Below are 20928 nucleotides of genomic sequence, written 5' to 3'. Positions count from 1 at the left end.
CAAGTGTAAAGTCAAAACCAAATAACTCTGCTTTATATGCCAGTAAGAACTGTTAAGTCTTGAACCGTTATATAGATATATTTGAGAAAGTAAATCTTTAGCATTTTTAACAACCAGAGCTATGCACTATGGTTTGCAGAGCAGAGGCTGGACTCCTTCCAGGACATGGAAGCGCTCCAGGTAGAGCCAGGATGCTAGGAGCAATTATGGCAGACCCAGAGCCTTCCTCTCGTTAGAAGAAAGGGTGGCTTATTAGTTCTGGGAATCTGTCATGACCAGCCAGTGGAAAAAAAAGGGAGCTGGAGATATTCCAGGTAAGATGTAGCAAAAATGGTTTGCAAACAAAGCACTCACCGCAAGCTAGGGGAGGGGTTGTTGGTTTTTGTTTTGTTTTAATTCTAAACAACATCCTCCAGAAATACCAATATCTCGGTTGAGCCTGTGCCTACATTGCTGCAAGAGCAGAAGTTGGACAGTAACGGCAGAACTTGAAGTGAGAAAAAAGTTTAAAGTGCAAAGCTTGTAATAAATTACTAGCTTACTCTTGAAACTTCAGGGCCTGGGCAGACACTTGAAAGCCACAAACACGCACGTGGCCAAACAAACCCATATTACTGCAGAGATCCAAAGCCACCGCTGAAAGTTTGGGTTTTCATTGCCTTCACTCGGTGATCAGTTTAGCTTGAAGGGATGTCGGTGTTAGATGACATTGCGCAGGGAGGTGACCATAACAGACATAGCTGGTCCTGGGACGAACAGGAAAAGCATTATTCCTGTTTTCCACAAGTGTTCCACAGGCAGTGAGCGGGGTTAAGGTTTTAAGCCTATCCCAGCCTGAATGTCTAGGTGCCAAAAGGCAGCCACGTTCGTTAAAGCCGCTGCTTTGCAGCGGGGCTGTTTCTCGCTCGTAACAGAAGCGCAGCTTTACAGCGCTGTCTGAGCGGTGTGAAAAGAAAGGAATAAGTGAAACGAAGGCTTTTACAGTTCCCCAGTAGTGTCTGTCACTCAAAACACAGACACTCTTAATCCCAGTTCCAATAAACAGTGGAAACCGTTCCCCCGAAATGCAGGCTGCAAAGCAGGGTAAAGGGAAGGGTTCAGCCTGCCGCCTTGCTCCCGGGCCCCAGGGGATGCCAGCAGCTTCAGCAGCCAAGTCAGCTCCTTAGAAAAAGGCAGAAACTAGCTCAAAGGCAAACAAGACGATGGAATAAAGGAGAAATACTCTTCATGCGTCCAGGCTTTAGTCAGCCCTTTAAAGAGGACGAAATTCAGTGGGACAAACAAATTTCAGAAGCGGGCTAGCTGACTTTGTTGTTGTTGTTTTTTTAAACTGAAAATTGTTCTCATTTCAGAGGAGAAGGCAGGACAGGACTTTGCATCCCAACTGCTTTTTCAAGGGAGGGGATGTATTTCCAGAGTACCCACTGTTAAAGCACACGCATCGAATCCCTGCTACGTGGGTTAGTGGCTGGAGTAAGAAGTTCCAGGTCGCAGCTCGGGCTGGCTCTGCCTGCCAGGGGTCCGTGTTGATCCACAGTCAAGTTGTGTAGTTGGTCCGAGTTTATATACCTACAGAGTTGGTTTTAATAACACCTATCCGATAGATGCACTGACCCTTATTTAATATCAATGAAGTCCTTAGTAATTCTAGAGTACCATTCAGCTGAGGATCGTTAAAGAAAAACATTATTTTTAGAGCCTGAAGAGAATGATATGGGGACATTTTCTTCTTCCCTTGCTGGTTGAAACTTGGCCCGCACCACTGATAAAATCCTGACCTGATGGCTGCTTAGCGTCCTGTGGCAAATAATATATAGTTTTGATTCCATTTCAAGCAAATAAGTGATCATCAGAACTACGTTGGGCCCCTATTCATGGCATCAGTCCTTCTGGAAGCCTCACAGAAAGGATGAATAGGCTACATAATGGAAGAAACATAACAGTATGAGTGAAGACAAAATATACATGGTGTCACAGCATGAAAACGTTTTGCTGTTACTGACATGCCAATATGGCAAGCATTCATATAGTATCCTGCGCCCTTCAAAAACACAGGAGGGAAAATCTTACCATTTTGAAACTCTTCCTAACAGGAATGCTCAGTTGAGTCTTCTTTCAGACCTCCACAAAGGGGAAAGCATAAAAAGCTATTTAACTGGGTAAAAAAAAAAGAAAAAAAAAAGGCAACAAAACACCACACAAGGAGGAGAACTGCTATAGTCTCTCCTAAATGATGGGAGGGGGAAAGGCAGGAATTTGCCTTCAGTCCCAGGACCAGGACAGAAGAAATAGAAGTATCCTTCATCTTCTCTCAAAAGCAAGGAGGACAGCCAGAGGAACAGTCTAGTCCATGCTCTGCTCTCAGGTAGGCTCACCTAGAGAACGCCTATGTCGACGTTTTAGTCCAGACCAGGAACATGCTCCTGTTGTAAATCTGTTCTCCCTCACCCTGTTTTTATTCACATCTCAGAGGTCCCTGTGTGTGCTCTAAATACAAATCTGTGCTAAAACCTGCTCTGGTTACTGAAGGGCATTTGGTGTAGATGGCAAGACTAAGGAGAAAAAACCTGAAACAAGTAGAATGTGGATGCCAGGTCCGTTGATGCTCCTTTAAAAAATTCGCTGCTGTCAGGCCACAGCACTCACTAATGCAGATATAACCCTATTTGCTCTCCGCCACTTGGGTTGGACTGTTACTTCCCCAGATAGACTTTCAAAACAATAAGCACCCAAACTGTTACAGGCCAAGAAAGGGAACAAAGAGTTTACCGATAAGGAAGAATTTAGTAAGGGAAAGTGGATGATTAGAGAAGCAGGTTGAAAAGGATGAGGCCTTTTCCCCAATCTCTGGGAATTACTGCAAGCCGAAAAAAAAAAAAAAAAAAGTCTAAGAAACCCAGGCAGGATATATGACCGTCTTAATTTTTAGTGAGTTATAACTGAACGGTTTTCAAGCTTTCAATGGAATATGCAGGTACCATGGAGCCATAATAGTCCGATTAAAAATGCATTATAGATTCCAAGGAGACTGAGCTATATCTCTGGGTAGCTCAGTGGAATTTATTAGTCCTTGCAGACTGGCTGCTATTATGATCAAAAGCAATTATTCATGTTAAAAGTGTGACTGTCAGTTTAAAAATGTCCAAACGTAACCCGAGCCCCCTGCTAACATACAGTCTTCAAACTATCCAGAAAGCAGATCTTTAGGGGGTATAACATGAATTATTTATTTATTAGCCTTCTAGAGCTATTCTTTATGAAAGAATTATAATCACATAACTGCTATGGCAGAGAGAACAAGAGAATCTTTGAAGTGCAGAAACAGTACAAGATAAAAGTATTTTAAAATAGACAAACGAACCAAATCTGAACTCAGTTTAAACTGTCCAACTACAACTGAAAATGAATTATTATTTTGGAAGTACTTCTGCAAATTGCACCTCCAGCTGACACCCCAGCCACAGTTAACCACAAATCAAAGCCAAACCACAACATTTTACTGGGGATATTAGTTGTCACTGTCAGTTCTTCTCAAAAGATTTTTAAGAGAATCATAATTTTGGCAATATTTGCAGCACGGTCATATTTTCAGTTCATCAAGGGGAAAAGTTTAAAAGAAGTTAAAGAATTTATATTATTTCTAGTATATTGTTATATTCTTTACAAAATATAAGTAAGTTTAAGCCAAGTGAAACTTTTTGGTAGCACTCGGTTTGCCAAGGGATGCCTGATATATTTTTGCTGACACGCAAAAAACACAATGCAGATAAGTGTGGTTTGTTTTTTTTTTTTTCTAGCTGCATGAATCCTCTTATCTCACCTCAAGACATCTGGCAAGATAGGAAAACAGATGCAGGATACTGACATCTTCATTCAAGTCACTCATGACCTAGAAAACTGACTGAAAAGCATGAGCCCTTCCTGTGCTGGGCCTCAGTGTGGATGTTACTATTTGTCATCCCCATTTATTTTGATATAAATATAGTCAAAAAATGCACGTGCTTACATCAGTGGCAAAATGACTAGCATGTATAGCATTATACCAGCGATGAAGCAGAACGTGAACTTTTCTGCAGAACCTACGATTGCTCTGGACCCCTCTGGGTCTCACTAACAAGGGACAACACCTGCACCCCCACTTTTAGGCCAGAAAAAACAGAATTTGCATCTGTTTCTTCGGAAGTAATCTGTGCTTGACAGTGTCCTAATTCTTAAAACAGTAGATAATAACACATTTCTAACATTTTAAGCTTTTCTTTAATAAATAAATAAATTCTCCTTTTCCCTGAACCCAAGAAAGGGGAGATGAACTCAGACCATTTAACAGCAGTTGAGTTTCCACTAACCACCATGTCCTTCATTCAAAATACGTTAGCAACTAAGTAAAAACAAGCTGCAGATACAGACAGAAGTCTCAATAATTTCATCCGTACTAGAAATGATAGTAAACAAATTGCATATCCCACACCTGTAAAATAAATAAATACTAACTAAAACTTCAACTTTTTTGCTTTTTGGAAAATCTAGCTGTTTTTTGTGGACCCAGAGACTCAACACGTTTTATTTTAATGTAGGTTTTTCTGTGCAAATATTGTCAATGAAGACAGAGTATTTTGGATGAGAATTTTCACCAATTCAAAAAGAGATTAAGAAAAATAGTTCAGTTTGCTCAACTACTGTTGTATTTCTGGCTGTAGCATTCATTTCTTAAAATCTTTGCTCAGGGGTGGGAAAATATTTCTGGTGAACCCAATACATAACTGTGCCATTAATGAAGCTGGAATTTGGCAATGGCAGGAACATGCAGTACCTTTGACATCACTGGTATGGCATTTGTGCTGTTGAGCTGTAGCCACTTTCCTTAAAGATGTTCCACCTGCAGGCATAAAAGACAACCAGTGGTGAGGGAAGCCATCACGAAAAGATTTAAATTGTGATTTTCTATACTTATCCTTTATATTTTCCCAGTGTAAAAACGTGCAAGACCCTTTGCTATGGTTTGTAAGGTGAGCATTAGGATTATACTGGGACATCCACCCATTTCTTGATGTCCTTATTTACCTAGTAATTCAGTTTCGACATGCTTTTAAAAGGGTGTCTCTGACAGCATTGATGAAGATGAGCGTTCTTCACTCAGAGGTTTACAGCGACAGAGATATTGTGGCAGAAACAGTGAGGTGGACACGTGTCAGCTGGGGAATGTGTTTCTCTAGCTACACAGTCACGTACACGTTCTGTAGCCGGCCCTGGCCTACAGCTTGGGCTGGGACAAGTGAAAGAAAACAAGGTGCGATCAATATTAAAAGTGGGAAAATAAACTCCACACTTTTTTCAACTAGATCATCAAAAAATATATCATCTGTTTCTTGGCTTTTCACATTTCCTAGCAAATATGACATTCCATAAGGTAAAAACACTGGGAAGTTAATTTTGGAGCAACTACACCCTTGCAGACTTCCTCAGCTTTCATTTTTTACTTTTCATTCAACAAGTTATTAGTGTTAATGATACCCTTGGCTAATCCTGTCCTCACAGGACCAGGTGGTACATGTTAACACCTTCAAATTAGCAGCTATGTTTAAGATAGAGACACTAGTAGGCTTGTTCAGCCCTTCACATGAGAAGAAGCTACTTGCCTTGCTAAATGAGAAAGGGTCAGGTCAGTACTTGCGGGCTGGTACCAGTCTTAACCTAGGAGGTTCATCGCAAGGGTCTGCAGTAGTGTCTAGACCAACACGGAGAGTAAAAATAAAGTTTCGGGTTAACAGGCAAGAAAGATTTCCAGAAGAATGGTATGGCTCAAAATATTCCCGTTTCACACCAAAGAGCAGGGTATATTTTTCCCTAAATCATGAGTACCTCTACCATTCTGGTTCATTTATTTACTGTAATCTCCACTACAACTTCATCTTTCTTATTTCAGTTTGTATTGAAGAAACAAAGAAAACACGTCTTGCTTGAAGTTCACGTTTTGCCTTGGGCTGAATTGAACAGGGGTGACATGAACATGAACTTGATCAGGGACAAGCAGCTCTATACGGAGAACTCAGGTTCTACACAGGCTTTGGAATAGCACTTTTTTCCTTCTGACTCTTTTCTTTTTCTTGGTGAGTGGTTGGACTATAGTACATAAAGATTGGACAGTAGTGCTTTTACTAACAAGATATATATATATATATATATATATATGAGAAAGAATAACATTTGTCAATTGTATAGACTGAGGTGACAAAACAGCCTGGCTTAAAAAGCAAGAGGACAGATTTTAACGTTTTTAAGTAGGGGGTTTGGTGTTCCTTCAGCAGTGCTAACTTATGTAGTATCACCGTGATTTTTATCTATAATTGATAAGTGTACATGCACGGAAAGTGTTGTTTTTTTTTTTTTTACTAGAGTAGCTTAGTCCATATTTATGCCTGCTCCGATACCATTGTTCTCATAAAACTATACACCAGAACTGATGTTGTAAATCTGATCCAAAACTTGTACACCACCTACCTGTTATAAAAGCTGATGACTTTTAGGGCCTCAGTGGGATGGTACGAGGTCCAGAGCTGCAAATGGATCGGTACTCACTGCCACCCCACCTCCTGCATCAGACAACTGAAAAACAGATGATATGCAAGACAAGTTCTAGATAATCCTGGAGAATTTCAGAGGCACTGAAAGTGAGATGTACTGGCCGAGGCAAAAATTAAGCCCTCATGTGAGACAGAGGTCCAAGTTTCGGGACATGAAAATAAAAATCTCTTGTCTTCAGGCATCTGCAGTTCATTCCTTTCGTGTGAAGAACTGCCTAAAACCTCCTTGGAGAGTTTCCAATTCTGATATAAATAATGTGTCAACTCACAGTAACCAGGAAACAAACTTTCCTGCAACAGGGTTAGTGCTAATTAAGAGAAATGCCCACTCTAGAATCAAGATGGCAACTCAGAACGGGTAAGATGCATGTATTCATGTATAAATGGAATACTAGTTCTGTTATCCAGTCTAATGGAAAGCAGGGATAACACAGAAAAAGCAAAACCACAGATGATCCTGGGTACATAAAGAAGGCATTTAATAGAAATGAGTGAGAGGGCAATGTTGAAGCAGGCGGTAGCAATATTCTCTGTGACTATTGTGGTGCAAGCAGATTCCCATACCATGGATAAAACACTGTGACCAGACGGGAGCTGACTTAAGAACAATCAGCACCTCCACAAAAAGCAGTCAAATAACCCATTATCAAATGCTAATTGTAGCTACAATCCCAGCTTCCAATTCCACCGCAGCCACTCTGTTCATAGGTCCCACTACTCCCCTCTCATTCTCTTCATCCTTTATTAATTACCATGACCTATGCCATCTACTAATCATCATTTCATTTCTTTATCTCCACCACTCTCTTCTCCCTCCTGCAATTCCCCTCACTCTTATTTTCTTGAAGCCTTGTTCTATCTCAACAAGCAAACTCACAGAGTTTATAGTTATTGGAAGAAAGAATCTGGTGGAGCTCCGAGGGGAGCCCTGAGAAGAAATGGCAAGCGATTAGGCACTCTGTCTGGCTCCTGGAGCTTGCTGCACCATGGATTTAACCACAGAAGCAGATGGGCAGAGATACCATACGCAGAGTAAAGGCACACAAAAAGGTACACATGAAACCCTCCACGTTTGGGGGGAAGAAAAAAAAAAAAAAAAAAAATCAAATGAAGAGTCATCCTTTCCCTCCTTGGGCAGTTGTTTGAGTATTTTTTTTGTATGCTTTAACACCAGTGCCTTTGAGGGGCTCCGTAGGCAGCACCTATCTTCTTCATTTGATAGCCAGTTACAAAGCACTGAGGCCATTTAAGAAATGCCTTCAGTAATGGGTCTCCTACAGCATGAGGCAGGTTAGAGGGATTCCCAGGTGACAGTAACTCCCCAGGCCCCCACTGGCCTGCCGTTTCTCAGGCTGGTGAAGCCGACGTCGGCAGACAGGCTGTCCCTGCACCCGCATCTCCGCTCCCTGCCCGCCGCTGCCCTGCTCTCCCCTCTGCCTCGGACTCCCTCCCTTGGATTCCTGGGTCAAGCAAGAGAAAGGGGTTGAGGCGGGCTAAGTAAAAGGGGCAAGACACCTCAGCTGCCGTTTTGGACAGGGATGCTGAACTTTTAGATCAGGACTAGAGACGGGGAGCTACTGCCTTTTAAAAACGAAGTAAGCAGAACGCTTCCGAAGCCCGTGCTTGCAGCTGAAGAGTCTGCAAGAAACTTTGCAATGCATCACGATATCAAACTAGTATTTCTCACACAACTACTCATATCCAGGGCATCTTTCATGCAATTACTCAGCAACGCACTGACATCTTAACATAGTGCAAGTGGGGAGGCCCCAAGACATGAAACCATAAACTGGCCAGGTGCAAAACCCGTGTGCTCCGAGAGGATCTGTTACACCAATTACCCACGCGGTGGTTTGAGACAGTCTTGTAGGAATTGTGCTTGGCACGCTACCCACAGCAAATTATTATTGCATGTGGTATATATTTACGAAAATTCTACATATGACCGAGCTATAAATTCGTATTCATCCATTTCCAGAACTTTCTATGTCAAAGTTCTCGGAGGAAGAGTAGCTATAATTCACTTCTGCTTAGAGGAAGAAAACAGGAATTTTGACTATTGCACCTGAGCACTAGGCTGCAGCTGAGCCTTTAGGTAGCTGCAAAAATACATGGTGTAACATACTCAGGCATGTGCATTTCCTAGACCCGCTTTCACAAACTTTGGTTTATGCTATGTTTCATTGCTGGCAGCAGGACTGGTGTACCTACGGAGCAAGCACAAGTGGCTGTAACATCCGTAACTCAGAAATGCCACATGCAGATGTACTTTTACAGTTTACAACTCTGCTGAAATGCCTTCTCATAATTTGAAGAGCACTTACACAGTTTCCATCACATAACTAAATTATTTCATAATAAGATAAGAATCTCTGCTGCAGCATATGAAAAATATTTGCTTGGAATATTCCAGCACAACTGCAGCTGAATCACCCGTTGCGTTATGTATATCCCAATTACAGTAGACTAAGATGACAGCAATTCAGATTAAGACACTTTTAAAACTTGAGAATCCAGGATACTTGCTATTAGGGCACATTCATTTTTAAAATATGGAGTACCATAAACAAATCACATACATAGTTTAGAGGCTAACATCATCTCCTGGTATGAACACTGAAAGCAGGAATGTAACTACATTAGATTATGAAACACCAAGTCCTGGCCAGAAGTGGAAAACTGTGTTCCTCAATCTTGCAAAGATGCCTTGGGAAGAGAGCAGCCGCAAGAGGTCCAGCTCACTGAGGGGACAGGCTGAGTAAGCAGTTATAAAGTCATTTTGAATAAATTACATGGTCACCTGCTACTTAGGGTATAGGACTGAAGATGCTGGATCCTATCTCTGTGTTTGCCTTTGACCCCTTTCAAAGCTTCTATTTTCCAAGTCACTTAAGACATTCAGATTGTTTAAAGTTTCATGTTACAGTTCCAGTTGGTTTCTCATTTCATTAGCACTACTCGTGAGTAAAACCAGGAGGATAAATAACTGTGTCTGCACATAAGGCTGATGCATAATCCATGTAGTTGATGTCACTTATGCTCCGCTCCACCCCAACATAATCAATAGGAACTGCCTACATATGCTTGAACACATCTTGCAGCCATAAGACTGTCTCATTGGACAGTTTTGTCTCAAATATTTCAGAGGACAACAGATGCTATTGACCTTCACAACTTTTTTCTTTACTGCAACGTATCTGCTAAAGGGACCATTTGTACCAGTCTTCTCCTCACTAACATATGACTTCTAGAGGTGAAGAAAGAGGGGAGTTGCAATGAAAAATAAATACATTTAAAAATCGATATCTTGAACATAACTGGACTGTAGCAAATGTGGCAGCAGCATTTTGCTAAGAGCAGTATTAAGTCCAGAAAGGGAGGGGAACTGCCTAGAAACTTTTTTCCAGAAGAAACTGCAGCAGAAGTCCGGGATGACAACTGAGTCTCAAAGTGTGGGTGCTCTTTAGTTAAGCTATTCATAGTGGAGGCATTTGCAGCCTTTGCCTTTCTTGATATGCTAAATAAAGCATCTATTCAATTCACTCATTCTTCTGCATGGTTACTAGAAGCCACCAGGGCTACTATCGAGGGGAGGTTACAGCCAAAACCTTTCAACGTTCAAATGCATCTGGTGGAACGCGTGGTGTCCTTAACATGATAGGGGCTCACTGCACCTCTGACTGCAGCTGCTGTAATAAATGCACTCTAACTCTGCCTTCCCGTGTGCCTTTGCTATCTGTACTGTGTCACCCTGCTAAAGCAATGAAACCAATCAACTATAGCAAGCGCTATATTCAGTTTGAAAAAAAAAAAAAGTACCAAAATATACCAAAAACACTTTGTCCAAAACATTATATCACCTTAGCCACACTATATTTTGACCTCCAATACTAGAAGAACCCTATTGTGTTATCTTTTCCACTTGTTCAGAACTCCCATTTGCTTCAAAGCATCTTGCTAAACAGAATGAACAGTGGAGCTGTCAAATAAAAATCCGTGTATTTTGTTTTAATTTATCAAGTAAAAGAGGGAAGCGATAAGAATAGAAATTGTCTTTAAGGAAGGAATTGGCACGACTACAAAAAACAAACTCCACAACAACAAAACTAGCAGCTTCAGCCTGGTTCCCCCTCCTGGACTCTCTACCATATCCTGACTTTACTACCACTGTCTGCCAGAAAGGCAAGTTCCTCAGATGTGATCTGTATTTCTTGTTCTTTTTCCGTTTACCAGCAAATCCTGGAAAATCCTTCTCCACAATTTATCAAGTCACGATGCCCATTCACCTTTTTGCTTCTTTAAAACACTATGTAACTGTTTGAGTCTGGCAGGCAATTTGAGTTAATTCTTCTGTTATTATGATCTATGCTGTGGACAGTTACAGAGTTACGGAGACCCTTTACACTGGCGTAGTTTGTTCCTTCTCATGCTGATGAGCACATGTTTAGATGTGCTCCAAAGGGCTTGTAAACCAAGACAGCTCATAAATGAGCAAACTGCATTCATGCTGCAAGGACTTTGTCATTTAAACAAAAATAATATTAGCACCACTAAAGGAGTTCAGTTTGATTCAGCAGTTCGATTCAGCAGTCCCAAACTTTACCTCGCCTTGCAGTTCTGCAAAGTTCACTTAAATTCACTTAAATTCCTGCAAGCAGATAGCTGTGCTGCCTTAACTACCTGCTCTCAAAAGTAAAACGCATCCATCTTTGCTGTTTGCAGCTGACAATTTAATAGTGCTTTCTACTGTGAGTACGCTGACCTCCATTTTCTACCGCTTGTAACCATGCCTTTTCCGAACAGCTATTTTGCTTCAGTCTTAGCAGAGACGTACGGCTTATTACAGCAAACCTAGATGCCAACTTTGATGTTTCAAAGGTCAGATTTTTTTCTTCCTGTTATCTAAGTGAGGTTTTCCCTCCTCACCCCCCAAGACCATACTGGGAAGACACATTACTTTTTAGTCTCCTGTCACTCAGGAAAGAGCACAAGGAGCTTTGCTGGAGTTTTTAAGTTACCTCCTGGGAGTTCCTTTGATTTTAAAAAGAAAACTCCTAATTTGATTAATTTGATCGCTACGTTTGTACCAAAGCAAGAAATAGCTGCCCAGCCCCACTCCACTCATCGCAGGGAAGGCAGCGGGGAAGAGTTTATGAACTGTAATTACCAGCTTACCCACTCCAGCTTCTTCCTAAAAGGAGAATCATTCATCGTCCTCTTTTGTGCTACCGACTCCTTAAAAGGCCTACTCAGCTTTAACTCCAGTGTATCCCACTGCTCCCCAGGAGCCTGCGCCAGGGCTACCTAGATGGATTTCAAAGGGGACATCGTGCCGCTTGCCTGCCTTATTTGGGAAACCCCAACTCACAGGGCTTGGCACAACCTCCATGACCGAGCAAGCCTTCCTCAACCTGGAGCTCCCACAGAGATTGAAGGAGAGGGAACCTCAGATTGCGATGAAGCGCCTCAGCACCGGCAAGAAAACAGAAATGAGAGTGGGGAGAAAAAAAACAAAACAAAACCCAACCAACCAACAAACAAGAAGGGAGGGTGGGCTGAGGAGATCCCGATCGAAACTTGCAGAGTTAAAAACAGCCGGGCGAGCGGCTCTCGGAAGGGCTCTGAGCGTGTTTGGCGTTAAAAAAAAAAAAAAAAAAGTAAAAAAAAAATTGAGGAAGGAGGAAAAGGAAGGGCCGGGGAGCGAGCGAGCCGGCGCGAACCAGGCGGGCAAGTGGCCAGCGGCCTGGGACCTCCGCCGGTACTCACACACACACATATATATACACACAGAGCTACACAACGCACCGACGCTGCCGGGCCGGGCCGGGCCGGGCGGGGGCGGAGCGGCGGCGGGACGCCCCCGCACCCCCGCGGCGGGCGGGAGGCCTTCGGGGGCGCGGCGCCTCTGCCGGAGCGCCGGCGGCCCCTCCCCGCCGCTGCCTGCGGGAGTGGGAATAAAGACAGATAGCGGAGCAGGCACCGGGCGGGCGGGGAAAGACGGAGGGAGGGAGGAGAGAAGAGAAGAGAGGAGAGAGCCCAGAAAGTTTCCTGCGGAGCCCGCGGGCGGCGGCAGCGATGCCCGTGCTGCGCGGAGCGCTGGGGCTGGGCGGGCGCCGCCGGCCTTAGGCGGGCGGAGGGGGGGGGGGAAAGCGAGAGCGGCGCGGGGGGCCCCGGCAGCGAGCCCCCGGCCCGGCCCGTCCTCTCCTCTCCTCTCCTCCGGGCGGCGAGGAGGAAGCACCCCGGGCAGGGACGGGGGGGGGAAAGCGGCGCCGGCCGGAGCGCGGGGAACGGGGAGCGGCAACCGCGGGGACGGCCACCGCCGCCGCCGGCAGAGCCCCCGGGGGAAAGATGAGCTTGTTGTCAGCCATCGACACCAGCGCCGCGTCCGTCTACCAGCCCGCCCAGCTCCTCAACTGGGTCTATCTCTCGCTGCAAGACACCCACCAGGCCAGCGCCTTCGATGCCTTCAGACCCGAGCCTTCCTCCTCCCAGCACCCCGACCTGGGCTACACCAAGAGCACCCCGGAGCTGGGCTCCTCCCTCAGCTCCAGCTATCTCAACAGCTTCTTCCAGCTCCAACGGAGCGAGGTGAGTCCGCTGCCACCCCCCCCCGGCCCCCCTTTCAGGCCACAACCGCCATGATGCCTCGGCAACACCCCCCCATCCTTCTCCCGCCTCCCTCGACGAGACGGGACGGGGCGCTCCCTCCGGTCTCTCGGCTCCGGCGACGGCGAACGTCCCGCTAACGGGCCTCCGGCCCGTTAGCGGGACGGTCGCCGTCGCCGGAGCCGCATTCGCGAAGCCTTCTCCCCCCCCCCCCCCTTCCCCCGTCGCCTCCCCCCCTCCCGTGTTGACACTCTGGTAAATGGTTACACCGATGGCGCGCCCGGGACGGTGCCAGAGGTGCGGGGAGGGGGGGGGGCACCCAAAAAGAAAAAAAAGTAAAAAAACCAAACGGTGCAACATCCCTAATAACGTGCAAAAAATTTCCCATCTCCCCCCCCCCCCCCCTTTTTTTTTTTTTAAAAAAAAGAAAGATGATATTTGAAGAGTTTGGTACAGAAAATATATATAGTTTAAGAGAGAGCGGAGGTTGGCGTTGTTTAAAAGGAAGAGAGATGTACAGGAACGTGACAAAACCAGTGCAAATAACAAAAAAAAAAAAAGTGTTTTGTGTGCGTTTCATAACGCCAGAACAAGACTAAATGAAACCAAAGGGAAGGAAGCAAAAAAAAAAATAAAAATCCTGGGGTATGCAAAGACAATTCGCCGTGGAACTCCCTGTCACGGGAAGTTGTTGAGGTCAAGCACTTCTGCATTGGAGGGACTTCACGTGCGTGGAGGGACTGCTGGTGGCACCTCGCGCACCGCAGCTCGCAGCCTCTCCAGAAAACATCCGACAATGTCATTATTACTCCCTACCGTGGGGGCTCTCGCCACAGACATCCAACAGTGGCTCCATTTGGTGGGGTTAGATGGACTACACATCTGACCCGCTCTGGCACTTCCCACAGAATGACATTTCAGAGTCCTCCCAGCGCCATTTACGTTAAAGCGTAGGTTTAAAAAGCATTCTCTGTCAAAATATGCGTTTCTGTTCTGACAGCAAAGCTATGGGGTTGTTAATTAAAACCAAATCAAATTACGCAACTGCTCTGGTATTATAGCTGTTAACAGTTAAGAGCCAGAGTTATATCTACACATTCTTGTTTCCTTATTTTCTTCCTTAAGAATTTCACAAAACACATCCCGTCTCAAAACAGACACTATTTTTAAAAGTATCTAGTTCAAAATCCATTCAGTCTGTTGTACCCAGCCTTATTAAGCACAACTAAACATACCCGGATTAAAAATACGCAGACTTAACAAGCACATAAATTTTGCTAAAGGACCAACAGGCAGTGGAATTTAAACTTCCAGCTACTTACCTGTTGATTACAAACCGTAGATGTTGCGCCTCTCTCTGTGGCTTTCAAGCTTTGTGGTGCCCAGGTGGTCATGAGACTCCAGGGGTTTGGCCTGCATGGACTCTCTCCAGACCGGGACTCCATTCAGGTCTGCGTTTGTTCCAGTGGGGATACATTCTGCTCACAGCAGGTCCTTTTTCTTCTTGGGAGAAAAAGGGAGAAACAAGTAAATGGAGGCTGCATCCAGGAAGTCTTTGAAACAGTCTCTGAGAAAGTTTTCTTTTCCTTAAAGTTCCCCCCGAGTTCGTTTTCTGCTTTATTATACTGTTTGCAAGTAGGGGCTAATCCTTTTGTCACACTCGCTCTCCCTTTCCACTTGGCTCACATTTCTTTCCATTTATTCCCCCCCCCCCCCCCCCAAACTGTTTTCTCCTTTCTTCTGGAGAATCATTTCCCCGGCACGCCGGGACTTCCCCAGGCCCCTGTTTCAAAACGCCCCAGCTCCGAGCGGTCAGCACCTTCGCAGCCTCCCTCCGGCCATGCTGCTTTTGGATCCCAGCACTCACTTTAGCTATGTTTCTGCACGGATGACTGTCATCCATGAGCTGTATGGATGCAACTGTATTCTGCTCTTTTTAACCTCGTTACAGTTTCCTGAGGCCCTTGAGTGACACCAACCGAGAATGCCAGCTCTGTAGAAAGCCTAGCGCGTTCACCGTTCAGGAAATAAGGAGCCATTTCATTCTATACAGATATTAAAATATCTTTAAAAGATCAAGCACATTAGTTTGTTCCAGTTAATCTTCCAGCCTGTGACAACAATAGCATTGACTATGTGGCCGATAGCGACACTTCTACGTTTCCAGCATTTACCTCAACTACCTGTGAATAGAGGGTAACCTGAAAAGAGGGACGGGGGCACACCCATTTCATATGGCATGGGAATGCATCTGTCCTGCCGGACGTGCCCCGAAGAAAGTAGGGAACCCTTTAGATCCCCAGGGTATCGCCGCCTGCTTATACAGCAGCTTTCATTCAAAGGTTTAGAAGGTGTTAGAGATACTGTTACTCAAAAAGTGTTCTGTCAATATGTTAGATGCTCTTTTCTTTCCAGAAACTGGAGACGAGACTGTTTTTTTGGCAGGAGTCACCCCAGAGTTTCCTACAATGTCATGCTCTTAATTCTTGAGATTCTAACATCTGTTTATTTGCAGATGCCATTGGGTATACACTATGCATTTCAACTGCGTAAAATTATTTTGGGGAGCATCAGTACTGTATGCTGCTTTTGCATCAAGTGGGCTTATGCTATCTTTGGAACAACGCATAGCTTTCCACAGTTAAACTGTTGACTGTTTTCTACACAGTGCTTGCTTTGGTTGGCATGTTTTTTTTCCTCCCAGTTTTGTCCTGGGTTGGCTTAGCCTGGAGCCGAGCTGTGACAATGATTGACACATAGCTGTACACAATATTTGGAAAGTGACCTAATGAGGGGCCAAAATAGCAACAGATTGAGAAACGATGGGATCATAGGGTGTAAAATAGTCACGCGTCCTGTATGTTGCCTTGGAATTGAAAATTTCTGGAGGAGAACGCTTGGAATAAGAGGCAGCACTTGCAAACCCTGTATAATAGCAACTTTTCACAAGTCTGCATGGCAGTGCCTGTGTATGTGACTTGCATGCTGACCAAAGGAACCGGACAGAAAAAAAAAAAATAATAAAAAGTGCCAGCACCCACAGAGTAGTCTTGCACTTCACCAAGATTTTTGTCCTCCAGACTTTTTCCACTACAATGGACGCCTTCTAAATAAACATGATGAACACAGCTGTTTGGTGCATAAAAGCCCATTGTACCAGGAAAAAAAAAAGCAATAATAAAGGTTTAAACAGTAAAGCGACAATGAGTGTTTTGTTCCATGTGCAAGACTCATTTTGCAAAACAGACCTGCTTTAAATAAAACTTTACTGCAGCGTTTATTGTCCTAGATATGAAACGAACGCATGTTAGAACATTAAGATGCATTAAATTGGCTATTGAAGTGAGCTGCACCCTCATTATAACACCGTCCATCAGAGCCAAGTATTTGAGGTTTTGTTGTGGCGCTGGTTACATGGGATTTAATGCGTTTGAGACACGGCCAGGTAACTGTGGCTTTGTGTCACCGAGTGGCATAATTGAGAAACCGAGAATAAGGGTGTAAGAGAGTCGTAGGGTATTTTCCTATAGGCACAGCAGGCATCCTACCAGATGAATGCTGACTTCAGTCAAGAAGAGTCAGCAACCAGTAACTAGAAATTACCGTATTATAATCATCAAACTTGTTTCTTTGAACATAGAGTGCTAATTCTGGCGCAAGCCAATGTTTACACACGAGAAGGAGCCTGTGTCCTAATGAATTCTTTGCCCATGTGCGATACTCTGCATGACTTTCCAAGAGGGGAATTCCTTCCAGAAACCTCTATGGCAGCCACTTTCTGGACCTAAACCAGAACTTATTTAAGCACAAATAACTGCAAATACTAGATTAGAAAATAATCACTTTTTTTCAAAAAGTAGTTCATGTTTCTGACTCAGAGACTTCCCAAAACAATCTTTATAGGCAAGAGAGAAACTAATAGGGAATGAGAGAACATGAGCTAGTTCAGTTTGCTACAGTAAGGTGCAGATCACTCACTCAGGAAAATTTGTGGAATTAAAAAAAAAATAGTTTAGAGAAGGTACTGTGGAAAATAACCTTCAAACCCCTGTGCAACAGAAGCAGGTCAGCAGCACTGGGATAGATACTGCTTATCAGGCAGCTTCCCAAACAATAAAAGTTAGTATGACAGTAATGTTCATATATTAACAACAACGACAAAATCCCATGAAACACTATCAAGAACAAAAACGTATGGAAGGAAGTTGGCATTCCTACAAAAAATACATTTTATATCAGACAAACTTGTTTTCCATCTGTCTTTCATAGAATTAGAGGAATACACGCTAGCCTGACACTTGATGAAGAAATATCTGTTATTTAGCCTAGGTGAATTAATTTGGAGGATCATTGTAACATTAAAAAAAATGTTTCACCATTCTCATAGTATCAGAAAAGGGACTGCCATACAAGATTGGGCCACTGACCCAGTAAATTAAGCGTCATATCTCCAAGAACAGCCGTGATTAAAAGATTTAAAAGAGAGAACAAAATACGTCGTAAGATGCTGCTCACAAGCAGTACGGTCCTAGGGCACATACAGAGATGCAGATTAGCGGAAATTGCCATATGCTGCAAAACATTCCTGATTCCCTTCATTTTGTGCGATATTATTAGTTCTTCTAACACAAAGCAGATTTCTGATCCACAGAGCGCTTAATGTGCTCAGGACTTCTTGCTTCACATTTGCAGACTAAACCACCACATTATTATCTCCTCTTATTTAAGCCTAGTTATTGGCAGTCGGGGTAGTGCAGTGTACAGGTTGCCCGCAGTACACGAAGGTATCCTTTAATAATTGTGATTACATTTGATTGATTTCCTCATCTTCATTATTCTCACTGTCCCTCATGTAAGTACTAACATTACAGTGCCCTTATCAGTGCCAATCAGCTCCTTTCAAACTGTTTTTCAGGAAGTTAAATGTCCATTCTCGCATCGGTCCTCGTAAGAGATCCCAGGGAGCTGAATCTCTGTTAGTCAGGAGGCAGTATGCATTTGGGGATCTCGGAGGCATCAGCCTCCTCCAGCCTCCCACGCAGCCAGTTCTAGAGCCCCTTTGGTGATACTGCCTCAGTGCACCAAGTGCCGCTTTCGCAGCGTGCTCTCTATTCTGGACTCAAAGTCTCAGATCCTATTACAGGTATTTGAAGCTTACAACTACTCCCTTTCCAATTCCAGTTGGACGTGTCCTTTAAAACGTAAAAAATCAGTTTTTTAGGTCTAGAAACATTCTTTTTTTTTTTTTTTTTTCCCCTCCCCGTTCTTATTTCTACAGCCATGGCCTCCTGCTTTGCTACTTCTGTCTTAGGAAAACACCCTCTTTTGCCAGAGAAGAAAAAAAACATATGTGAATGTACTAAAGGAAGTGGAGTCTGAAAATAAGATCTATATTTTGTATAAGCAGTGGGAAACTCAAGTTATCATACAAATTACACTCTTCCATTTGTATCCCCTAGGTATGGCTTTTAGACTTCTCTACTCTCCAGGATTATTTTTTTTAATTTTTTTTTTTTTTTTAAAGTGCACTGTACTACATATGGTAGATATTCTTCTCATTATTCACACTGAGGCTGAATTACCTAATAGCAATTTGATTGCAGAAGGGAATACACAATAGCCTTTTTTTTTTTTTCCCTCTTAAGCAAGTACTTTAAATACAGTTATGTTGCTTTTACCTGAGTAAGGACAGCAGAAAGCTCCCAAAAGGAAGAAGTGAAGATGTGGTGAAGTTACTCCAAGAGCTGGAGCCTCTTTTGTTGCTCCCTTACCCTCCCCACATCTGAAGCAAATGCTGCTGTAAGCTCTGCAGCGCACCTGCGCTACCTCTAGCTTTAACTAGTTCAAACGTGATTTACAGCTGGGCTTTAGTTCATGGCAACAAAAGTATTATCCACCATAGTCTTCTGCAGCTACTTAGTGTCACATCAAAGGCTGAACCGTGTTTGGAAAGCTGGCAAGAGCTAAAATATTAATTGTTGAACCTAAATCAGGTCTTCCAGAGGAGGGATATGGGCTTTCTGCTTTACTGTTGATTTCTTTTTGATAGGTAAAAAAAAAAAAAAAAAAGCACCTAGCAATAGAAGGTAGACCAATTACGTATATTCTTCCTGATTAGTTGAAAGTGATTGGCAACAAATCACTTGGGACTTTGTATTTATGCAAACCCTCATTGAGAGGAGCACTGGCATTCACTTTCTGTCTCGCAAATCCATCCCCGTCTTGAAAAACGTGCCAGGCAATACATAGAAAAAAACCCCAACCCATAATTGGAGGCAAAAGCACGTAGAATTCTTGTTACAATTCTATTTTACACACACAGCTTTCAGTTATTTTATGCGTTCACAGCGTCTTCCATCCCAAGGCACCCAAAGGGGTGATGTAACCGTGTGTTGGGTAATGATTTTTCATCCCCTCCTCTTTTGCTCTGCAGAGACTCAGTTATTCAGAAGAGAAAAGGAAGATCCTTCTCCACTGAACTGCACAAATGATCAGGCAGTCAAGTCTGACTTGAACCAATATGTTCATTTATGAAGTGTATGGGATGAATGGATAACCAAGAGGTGTACAAAACTGCTTTTGTGCAAAAGCCAATCCCCCTCTTTTTCCCCCTCCCCCTGCCCTTTTGTTGTTGTTTGTTTGTTTGGGGGATTTTGTGGAATTGTACCGGATAGATAGCAAACAACTTTTACCAAGGATCCTGTTACCTTAGTAAAAAACAATTAGAAAAAAAAGATCGGATTATTGACAGTCACTAGGTGAGGATTAACGCAAATAAGAGTTTTCTAGTTCAGAGTTCAAGTGGGCCATGAAAGGATTCTGACACCTGATTCAAGCGATATTTAAATCTAAGACCAGAGGATCTTTTCCATGCTACTTTAAGCAGCATGAAAAACAATGACAGAGTGCAGTTACAGAAAAGTGCGGGCACAGATGTTACAAAGGCAAATTGTACAATTCTGATAATATGTGTTTGCATAGAAACAAAAGCAAATGCGTTCTGTTGTCTGAACTAAATGCATACATAGAAATGCTGCCTAAAAAGGGATGCTAGGTATCACCTTAAAGCTTCTGAATGGTTTTGTGAAATGTAACGGTTCACATTTGTACCTCTCCCTGGTTTCTTTTCCCCAGGAAAATTGCCAGCAGCCTGATGCCCACTTTGCCACTCTCCTGAATTGCCCTTCTTCCACTTTTAGAAAGCCACAGTGAAATGATTAAATTAAATGGGAAGAATATAAGTCTTTGCTTCATGGCAGTTTACTTAGGTTCTGTCTAGGTTCCAGAGAAGTTATAATGGATCAAAGGAACCAATTAAGTTTTACAAAGCTATTCAAATCTTGCAGTAATGCTGACATAATTCAGACAGACAGTATTTCATAAGTGTCACAACTACTTTTTTTTTTCCTGCAGGTTGTTTTTTCTTCTCAGAAACGTTACAAACAATCTGTGATCTACTGAAAGTTGAGCCTAAAATTATGGACAGATTCGCTTGAGGAAGGCGGAATAAGTGCAGGGTTATGAGGCCTGGGCTTTGTCTGTGTCCCTCATTTTCTAGCCAGGCCAGCGCAGCTGTTGGGAGTTTTGATGGGTTTGGGTTTTAACATATCACAAGCCTAGCCCATTACTTTCTGTCATGTTTTTTCGGTGTAAGAAAATACTAACAAGTCCAATGCTTTGACTAAGAGGAATTTTAAGGACCCTCTTGTAGGCCCTTTTTCTTTAGCTCTTTCAACTGTTG

At 43.4% G+C, this 20928-nt stretch overlaps 1 protein-coding gene across 1 annotated transcript in view; it reads left to right on the top strand.

Moving 5' to 3' along the window:
- Positions 1-12583: 12583 nt before the first annotated feature.
- The window catches only part of ZCCHC24 (zinc finger CCHC-type containing 24), a 114751-nt gene continuing 106406 nt past the window's right edge, over positions 12584-20928 (top strand). Inside the window, exon 1 of the mRNA XM_082486538.1 lies at positions 12584-13169. Coding sequence (XP_082342664.1) covers positions 12930-13169 — 240 coding nt within the window. The 5' untranslated portion in view covers positions 12584-12929. The remainder of the gene's footprint in view (positions 13170-20928) is intronic.

Source organism: Vanellus vanellus, assembly GCF_965231255.1.
Source record: "Vanellus vanellus genome assembly, chromosome: 7".
Lineage (NCBI taxonomy): Eukaryota > Metazoa > Chordata > Aves > Charadriiformes > Charadriidae > Vanellus > Vanellus vanellus.
This window is presented reverse-complemented; position numbering and strand designations above follow the sequence as displayed.